Here is a 10,221-nt window from a genome sequence, read left to right as displayed (position 1 = left end):
TGTTTATTTTTGAGAAGCCTCCATTCCTTGTATACACGTCTATATCAGCTGGTATCACTATGTAATCAACCAACACCAGGTTCGGCTATTTCAATCGATGGTTCTATAATTTCAAAGCTTGTATCTTGTTATGGCTGAGAGCAAACAGCTGGAGCAGACGACTTCACAGCTCAGGCCTGCTGTCCAAATACCAGTAGTGACGTTTCGCCATTTATCATTGTTAAGGAACGCTGCCTCCTCAGCTGATGACCTTAGACAGACCAACATGCATGTGATGTTTGTCTATTCTTTCATGGAACAGCGCAACCACATGCACTAAATATAATTACAATTCAAATTCTTATATATTCTTTACATAATATCTCTTAAATCAAGTTGAGTTGATCTTAATGACTCCTCTGTGGTAACCAAACATAGCTGCTGTTTCTTGGCTCGCTCAAAAAAACAGGATGTTAGCATTTGCTTCCTTCCATTGGAGCATTGTGTCTTGACTTCAGCTGAATAGGCCGAGGACAAGGTGCCGACACAAATCAGGTACGAGTAAATAAAGGAATCTAAAAAGCTTCTTAGTTCAATCTTTAAGTTTTCTCACACTGGAAAACAGCTTCTGCAGAATGAGTAGAAACCTCTCTATCCCCCCATGCAGGCAAATCAGAAAAATCCTTCATTCCTCAGCTGACACTCGTCTACTTCAACATGTATAAAATGCTATTTGTTATAAAAATCTTAGTAGTTGGAGTTAAACCAGTTTTAGTCTGATTAATTTCCTGCAAGCGCAACAATCAGAATGTAATCCTTGGATAAAGAGGAAGGCTGCACCGACATGTTTGGACATTCTTTGCTTTGTCTCCATACTTTAATCAAAGAAGTTACTAAGGTTGAAGCAGAGGAAACACTCAGCTATTTCCCATGTGTGCTTTGTGTACTCAATGTGAAATTCCTCATCCCATTAGAAGTAAATCCACAGTGGATGTGGTCTGAATGAGCACAACATGCTTTCGTGCTCCAAAGAACTTTAAAGTCTTGTTCCCTAAAAAAAATATATATATATACTGTATAAAAAAAAAGAACTGTGACATGCGAGTGTGATGATGTCATTAAGAAACCTCTGTGACATGCTGGGTGATTTCAATTCTTCTATTCTATTATTTTCTATAATGCAAATAAAACGTCAGACTCTGGAACAATGTTACTGGCAGGTTTGGAGGCAATCTGTTAAATGGTGCTCGCTTTATTGATGCACACACACACCTAACACACATGCGCTCTCCAATTACAAAAGTAGGATATAAGAGGGAAGGCTTTTAAACACAATCATAATTCTTTTGGCCTATTTAAATTTGCTTATTGTCTCCTCATGCAGAATGATAATGCATTGCATGTGTTTATTGATTTTTTTTCTGCTAGATTTCTTCTCAATCTCTGTCCAGCTGTTTTTGTCTCACACACACACACACACACACACACACGAAAAGCAGGTTCGGTTTCAAGTTGAAATTCATGCACATTTTTATTGAACAGTTATATAAAATACTTTTCATAGTTGCAAGTGCATGCCTCATCTGCCAACAGTTTTGAAGTTAAATTACAAAAGCAAGGCTTCATGTCGTGTAGTGAATTACTTGGGCACTTAAGCAGTTCTTAAAAAAGATCTAAGTATTTTTTGTTTCATCTTAAAGTATTGAGCAGTATCAAACCTGTAACTGATATACAAAGCAGAGTTCCAAATAATAATAGTCATATAATCAAATTACACTTTTTGTGGCACATTTACAAAACAGAACAAAACCGATTAACCTATTATATGACACAAACAGCTATCATGCATTTTTGAATTCCACATGTAACCACACACCTCACAAGAATTGTCAAACATGCTTAAATTGGACTGTGTGCACTTACAAGCGCAGGTTAAAAATATGATTTCTCATCCATCTTAATAATAATTAAATGCTTCAATTACAAAAGAAGTTGAAGGCATAGAGCATCATGGTGTTAATTGAAAGTATGCAGGTATACATTTCCAGTATATGTTCACTAAAGCGCAATATATTTTAAAACAGGCTCCAACAGCCAAGGTATTCAGATTCTCTATTTCCATTGTTTGATTTTTATAAAACATGCATAGGCAGACACTTTATTGTATTCTTTTTTTTACACAATATAGGTTCTCTATTTTTACTTTGTTCGCAATACTTAAAAAGAGAAAAATTAACACTCAGTTCCAGCAAGCCACGATAAATCTACCCATCCCCTCCCCAAAGAGACAAAAAAATAAACATTTGCAAATGATAGATAGGTACTGTAAATTCCAGTTATGAAACTCAAGAAAATAGGTATTCATTACAGAGTTATTTAGCCATTATACAGAAGAATCAGGTCAAAGCACACACCAAAAGAACCTGAGGTAAGCATAATTTGTACAAAACCATAAAACGTTCCATTATTTGGCATTTTGACAACATTGCAACATTCTTTTTAAGACTGCCTAATTCATTTCAGAGCTATTTTATAAGAGTAGCAAAAAAAAGTTAAGTCAATAAATAGTCCTTATTTAGTTTGTACACCCTTATATGTTAAAAACATTATCTCATGTTCTGTCCTTTTTAGTGCTGTATTTTTGTAAACGTACAATAGTTAGTAAGAAGGTACACAACTTTCCATTGCGGTGTAAATGAGTAAGGGTCTTTCAAAAAAATGAAAAGAAAGAAAAATAAACACATCACTGTTAAGATCTTTCTCTCTCTCTCTCTCTCTCTTTCTCTCCGTCTCTGACATACTGTGGTGTAAAATCGGGCTCGAGGCCCGACCGTTCAGAAATGTGAACCGGCAATAACTTAGCAGATTTGACTATGAACTAATGGTTTGTAGGCAAATCCAAAAAAAGAGCATGTGAGATGTCCCCCACCTTTCCCCTCCCACTTCCCTCCACTCCCCTCAACCGTCGCCCCCTTTTCTGCAGCGTCAGGCTGTGATGAGGCAGAGGTCGGGGCAGCCCCCGCTGGCCGAGGTGGCGCCTCCCAGTGGGCTTCACTGAATGCTGCCGCTGCCGCCGCTGCTGCTGGTGCTCCCCTTGGTGTCCGTGCCGTTGGTCTCCGAGGACAGGGCCTTGTTGAGGGAGTTGAGACTGGCGTCGGAGGGAAGGGCGTCTCGCCGCGGTGGCATCCTCTCGTTGATGCGGTCCAGACCCTTCGCCTCCTCGAAGCTAGTGATCTTGTGCTGAGGCGAGAAGCCTTTGATAGCTGTCAAGGTGAAAGAAGAAAAGGGAAACGGGAGATATCAGGAGATTAGAAAGTGAGATGAGAGGGTTTAAACACACATGGAGGCACGCCTTCCTTTCTCACTTTCACCCAAAACATCATTAGATTTGGCTGTGGTTAAACTGTGACAGAGACACGTTTACTGACAGAACTGCAGTTTAATGTGACGCAAAGGCTGCATCTGAAGAGCCGAATGATCAAAGGCTCAATTAGCTGCTGAGGCAAGTCATCCCAGACAGAAGAGGCTGTAAGTGTGAATGACGCTTTATAAAGGCTATTGTTAGAGAAAAAAACAACATTAAATCTGCTTTCTTTGGTTTTTAGTGGACTTCCAAATACTATTAGACACAAGGTGGAGACAGGGATTGTGGAAGCCTGTTGAGATGAAGACCCTATCCTGCTGGTCCCATTAATATCAGTCCTATTTACACTGGTACTATTGTTGTTGTTACTGTGCCTCTCTCTCTTTCTTTCTCTCTAAACCCAACCGGTCAAGGCAGATGGCCGCCCACCTAGAGCCCGGTTCTGCCTGAGGCTTCTTGCTTGCCGCTGTTGCCAAGTGCTGCTCATGGGGGAACGTTGGGCTTCTTTAAATGCTCTGTATGTAAAGTGCTAGTCTAATGAAGGGATTTTCAATGACATCATCTAGGTGTGTTGCTTGTAGTGAACACACTCAGACTTATGCTGTTTCATTGGCATTAAGGGTGTTTCCCCTCGGGGATCAATAAAAAGTGTTTCTTTCTTTCTCTTTCTTAAACGAGCTAATCTAATCACTTGAGGGGTTAATTTTTCAGCATGAATATATTAATTGATTATATATAACATCTGAAAGAGTGATTCATTCTTTTAGCGCTCTGTAGTCTCCATAGTGACGGGCCTGTCAACGCTTTGCTAACGATTTAAGATTCTACTTTAAAACGAACATCGGCATAAAAGGCAGTCGCTCCAATTGCGCAAGAAAAACAAAGTAGCATATTTCCATGTTTACAAGTCTTTCTCTTCATATATAAACAGTTACAAGAAAAGGAAACCTCGGTTACAAAATGACACAAAATGGACCAAACGTTTGAAATAATACATCTGGACTGACAGCAGGATTATCCAATCCTTCTAACTCTACAGGGGCACGTCTGGTGTCAGGGTCCACAGGTTTCACTGTGCCGGAGCTTTTCTGTACAGCACTCCAATCAAAACCACACAGCAATGATGTCGACGTCCAATCAGAGGCCTGTAAGATGCGGCGGTTTGGTCGACGTGAGGCAAAAACAAATGAACCTGATTTGAAGGCACAAACCAGAACAATTGAGGACCCCGACATCCAGCTCGGCCCCACACGTCACAGATTAAAATGGAGAAGGGATAAAGGAGGATGACGAAGGAGACAAAAGAACGAAGGGGGGGAGGGAGGGAGGGGAAGACACTGGAGTGGAGCCAACCAGACATTCACTTCCACAAAGTAAGGACCGAGCTGAGACCGAGCTCACGCACAGAGACACTACAGAGGTACTTTGGGTGCTAACCACTTGTTAAGTCTGCTTGGAGCATGCAGCAATTACCATGGTTGACTGGAGGTTATGAAGGGCGGAGGTCACAATGGGGGTTTAGACTCCACGCACAGGTTCAAATTGAGTTGAAATTCATTGTTGAATTCATTCCAGTATTCATTTTGACCATTGTTTCCTTTCACAGGCCAAATTTTCAAACTTAGACCCAGTTTGGATTCTGTTACATCCACCTTTCATAGACACTGGAATCTGGATGGTAATAAGAACTGTGAGTCCATGACCTTTGCTAGAATGAGGGGAGCGTGAGTTTAGAGGACAAATTGGGCCGTGTGTGTGTGTGTGTGTGTGGCGGGGGGGGAGAAGTTTGATGGGAAGCGTAAGTTGTGTTTGCTGCATAGCACAGGTCAGACACAGGTTATTAGCAGCTCACAGAGAAGAACACGACACAGCATGGCCACAGAGGATCCACATGGAGAGAGAAGCAGAGACGTGTCTCAACACTACAATGGACTGTCCTCTGTGGGGCGGAAGAGGAATCACTAAATCACAATTCCAACGTAAATAGCAGCTGGCAAACTACTATTTAGCTCGCAGTTGAGGTTGTTCTTGCGCCAGTTGCGAAGTAAAGAAATTGTTTGTTTGTTTTTTTTGAGGAGGAAGGGTCCAATTTTCTTTTTCAAAGCTTCCTGTGGAGAAGAAGCCAATTCAGCTCTGACTCCCAGTATGATTGTTATCTATATGTGTGTGTGTGTGTTACATTCATGTAACTGCAACAACAATGCACAACTGCTTGGGGCTGTTTCAAAGGGGAGGGATCCTTAGAATGTTTCATAGCAAGACTTCACTTTGCTGTGTGAGGGCAGAGCAGGGCAGGGCATCATCATCATCATCATCATCATCATCGTCATGAGGGTTCTCCTTTCCTCAAGGGAAATTCACACAGACTCTTCCTGGATAACTTTTCCTTAATAATATCAATATCCAGAATGTGTTTGTACAAATCTAAGACCTAGAAGTGCTGTTTACCACCACTGAGCACATTGAGACACGTTTGACGTACAGTGTGTAGGCTTGCTGGAAGAAGCTGAATACAGCTGCCAGACAACCTGAAGATGCCCGTGGATTTACACCTCCTACACCCTGAGAATGTGTGAATGTGCACACATCAATCAATCTCTGTCCCTGGCTGTGCTGAACCTGGATTGTTTTGAACGCTTTCATCATTTGGCCTGTAAATGTGCAAATGAGACAGAAAACTAAAAAATGTTGGGTTTATTGAGAAAGAAATGGCGGAAGTGAGTTTGCCGACCCTTAAGCGTTCCATTCCTGCTGCCGTCCTGCCACGGACCGGAGAAGCTCAGGCTCCTCGTTTCACGGTGTCTGGCTTTGCGCTCACATGCATCACAGCCTCGGTCACATCATGTCTGAGCTCTGCGATCATGAAGTCTGTGCTATGAAACCTGTTCCCCTTTCAAACGTGTGATCTGAGGATGTCTATACTTACATCGCTTTTTTTTTTCCTTAAAAGTCCTCTCTGTTAATACTATGCCACAATTTGTTAGCCCACACACCCAACACACTCTACTCAAGCACCAGCGAGATGGATGAAAACCCAGCGGAGCCCCCCGTCTATTGCCGTGAAAGCAACAGAAGAGGGCAGCCAGACCCATTTACCTTCGTCAGCCTCAATAGCTTCAATAGTAGCTGAAGAGAAGAAGAGGGGGGTTGCAAAACGAATGAGAGAAGTGAGCAGAGGAGTTCATTTTGTCCCAGAAACAAGTCAATGAGCAGCAAAGGCAGCCAATGCCGACAACAGAGGTTAACAATGTCCACTTTTTAATGACATAGGACGCATGGATGGTTTGCAAAGACGAGAGAGAGAGAGAGAGAGAGAGAGAGGAAGAAGAGAGAGATGAGATTGAGCTTTCGCATGAGTTCCAGGTCTGTAAAGGGAAGGTGACCGAGGTTTGAGGCCAGCAGAGACCCTTGAAGCAGGAGTGACAGACTGACAAAAGACTAAATGTGGTGAGGTGAAACCACAACACGACACAGATCTGGAGATGTGTTAGCGTCTCTACCATCACGCACAGAACAGCACACAGAGAGACAAGCCTGAAACGGATATGGAGAACAGGGATAAGGTTGAGGTGGCCATGAATGTGTAATGGAGGGGTGTATGGGTACAACGAGACGTATGGAGGGAGTGTGTTACTGTGCTGTGTGTGACACAGAGCAGCGTCTGGAACTGCGGGATTAGCGTCTTTTGATCGGACACATCAAAAGTGCTTACATACCTTTGTGTTCAAGCAGAAAATTAGAAGGAACAAAAAAAAAAACCTTTGGGGGCGTTAACCACTTACCACAGTCTCATCATCATCATCATCATCATCATCATCATCATACAGCACACATTTAGATACCACTGCGTTAAAATCCATTTTGTTTTTTACACAAAGACAAGCACAAAGCAGGAGTTTGATGACAGAAATACAGCGTTACAAAAACACTGAGAACTAGATTTTGCCACAGTCGATGAGACAAAAAGTACAGAGGGTGACGATACAGAGCGAGAGAGCGAGAGAGAGAGAGAGAGGGGAGAGAGAGCCTGAGGAGGGTTCTATAGAATGGCTGATGGGCTCAACGTTACAGCGGAAGCACACTGGTGTATGATGGAGTGGTGGGGGCGGGGGGGACGAAGAGGGGGGGTGATGTGATTCTAGGTATGTTGCAACAGGAATCGCTGAACATCACTCTACCTCCGCTTGGGTTCTCTTTACAGCTACAAAGAACGATACAACCCAACATCCACTGTCGCACACGCTCATCTTTGGGGGGGGGGGGGTTTAGTTTACGTACGCCCCCCCCGCCGCCACTGTAAAGGCCTGGATCCTGCTGGACCCTGGCTATGGATGCGCACACACACATGATCACTCGTTTGAGACGCTGCTTGAGAATTCATGTAGGAAATAGTTTTTAGGTGTTCCTGTGCAGATCAGGGGTTAGTTATGCGTCACACTACCCCCTGGTGCACAGAGTGAAGTGTGTGTGTGTATGGTTCAAATCAAGTCTAATCCTGGGGTAATACTGGAGCTGGACCAACATGCAACAGTGTCGCCTACTTCCTGTGAGGAAATTGTAAGTTGTTGCTTCTTTGCTGAAGGGAAATATGAATTTCATTTCCTTCTTAATTTCTTATCTTTCTTATTTCTAATTTCTAAATGCAGCTCCATGCAGACTAAGCAGTGAAAGCTGAATAGGAGTGTGTTCATATTTTGACATTTCAATTCACATGGCTGACTCTGCTCGTGTTCTAGATGATCATGTGTGTTACTACGGCACGTGGCAAACTGGAGCGAGAGCGGGAAAGTGGAGGCTGAGGTCGTGCGAGAACCTAAGAGAGGAGAGGGAAGTTGTTTGGATTTCTGCTTTACACTGTGGATGAAGAGGCAGATAGGAGATATCTTCCTTTCATTCACGGCTGTTTGTGTCAATTCCAATTCATCCTTTGATAAAATTCAAACAAAGTCTCATACGTATCCTGGAAGGACAAGGCAGAGATTCCAAGTGCACTTCGTTTTTTTTGGAAAAGGAAAAAAGTTTGAAAAGTCCATTTCTGTCAGGATTCCAACAAAATTTGTCAAAAGTTGTAAAAGGCTGGTTTACGGAGTGTTTGGAATTTAACATGAGTGGGTGAGCTGAACTCTACACTGGTCTCACGAGAAAATGAACAGAATACTTGCACAACAGATTATACCTGCAGTTTCTAGGGAGAAAGGAGAAAGAAAAAAATACAGGTAATATTTGAGATAAAATCAGTAGAATACAGGAAGAGACAGGGAATGGGAGGACAGGGCAAAAATGCAAGACAATCAGGGGGGAGAGTAGAGACGACAAGGGGGGACGAAGAAAATCTGCTGATTGTATGAAGCTTTGTTAAGGAAGAAGACTGTGTGTCTGAGGTGATGCTTTGGAAGTCATTCATCCGGGGACGAGTCGGAGTCTGAAGTCTCTCTATCATTCAGTAAAGGTGTCTGTTGAGGTCGGGGACAGAATGGGGAGCAGAGCCGCCGCAGACAGTTGGCTGCGTTATCACGGCCGGGCAGTTAAGTGCCACTCCGGTGTGATAAGTGAAGGGAAGGGAGGCTTTAGGCTGCTTCTAGCTGAGTATAGGGGGAGTATGTGAGGGATCCCTGTTGTGGGGAGGGTCCGGAGGGGAGGGGGGGAACATGTGGTGACGGTCTTACCATTCTGCAGCTTTTCCTTGCCACCGGACAGCACGCCGCTTGGTAGCATTCCTGTGGGGGTCAGTCCCTTCAGCGTCAGCACGCTCTCACTCTCCTCTCTGGAACACAAAGCCATGTTTAACGCTTACCTTCACGTACACATACATGACCGACTCAAAGCTCGCTCTCCCCTGTAAAACACACACAAGCTGTAAAACAAAAGCTATGAAGTCATCCAAACCATAGGGGGAATATGAAATGATTTAGTAGGTGTGTGTTCTTTGCTTCTGCCATCTCTGCATTTCCACTGTTTTGTGTCTTTACTGAATTATTCAAAACACCATAATGTTATTTAGTGAGATGTCAAACCTGGATATAAACATTTGTGAGGCTCGGTTGAGTATTTCATCTTTGTGATCATTATGGAGGCTGCCCTCTGTGGTGTTGTTGTACTGGACTGAATTATAGTGAAAAGTGTAACTAATACTCCAATAGTGCAACTACTGTGCTTTATTTCTACAACAAAAGCAGTCCAGGGGCCATTTGCTAATGTGTAGGGACACGGCGTCCGGAGGTCAACTGCAGTATTGATGTCCTAGTGCGACGGGAGAATCCACACGGAAAGAAAGTAGAAACAGTCTGCGTACCTGAGCACAGAGAACACTCGGGCCATCTTGCCAATGGCTCGGATCTTGTTGCGGATCACCTCCTTACGGGCTGAAGCTGTGGCACCTGTAAAAGGTCAAAGGGCAGACGGTCACCCGCACAACCCATGTATCCAAAACCGCTGTGAAGTTGAGCCTGTGTGATTTGTTTACATCTTTAAATGTCAGCATTTTGAAGTAAGTAAGCAAATGCGCTCAGAAGGAACACGTCATTGGGAGTCGTTACAGTTTCAATCAGTTTGTGACACAATGTAGTTATTCAAGCTCAAAGTTCAGATCAGACAGTGTGTGTGTGTGTGTGTGTGTGGTTTGAATCGAATCACACATCACAGCAAAAGGCAGAGTCACTCTAAGCATTCAGTGTGTTCATGCTGCCTGTCTTTGTTAAGTCACTCGCAGTCTTCTGATGTCCTACACTGAATGCGTTTGCCTCAGACGGGACTTCAATCCCCTCAACCTTCTGACATCAATCACTGTCTTTTCAACATGTCACACGAGCACACGGATGCTGTGGAGGTTTATTCCTGTCCCGTGTTGCGGTTGTAGAGACTCAAAGGAGATTCTTCCT

At 43.4% G+C, this 10,221-nt stretch overlaps 1 protein-coding gene across 1 annotated transcript in view; it reads right to left on the bottom strand.

Annotated features, from left to right (window-relative positions):
• Window positions 1–1,484: 1,484 nt before the first annotated feature.
• The window catches only part of LOC142993118 (protein phosphatase 3 catalytic subunit alpha), a 52,490-nt gene continuing 43,753 nt past the window's right edge, over window positions 1,485–10,221 (bottom strand). The window contains exons 11-13 of the mRNA XM_076143764.1: window positions 9,636–9,720; window positions 9,010–9,107; window positions 1,485–3,242 (exon numbers count right to left, since the gene is read on the bottom strand). Coding sequence (XP_075999879.1) covers window positions 3,031–3,242; window positions 9,010–9,107; window positions 9,636–9,720 — 395 coding nt within the window. The 3' untranslated portion in view covers window positions 1,485–3,030. The remainder of the gene's footprint in view (window positions 3,243–9,009; window positions 9,108–9,635; window positions 9,721–10,221) is intronic.

This window comes from Genypterus blacodes, unplaced genomic scaffold (assembly GCF_046128005.1).
Source record: "Genypterus blacodes isolate CSIRO-AG114 ecotype Tasmania unplaced genomic scaffold, CSIRO-AGI_Gbla_v1 ptg000027l_1, whole genome shotgun sequence".
NCBI classification, from domain to species: domain Eukaryota; kingdom Metazoa; phylum Chordata; class Actinopteri; order Ophidiiformes; family Ophidiidae; genus Genypterus; species Genypterus blacodes.
This window is presented reverse-complemented; position numbering and strand designations above follow the sequence as displayed.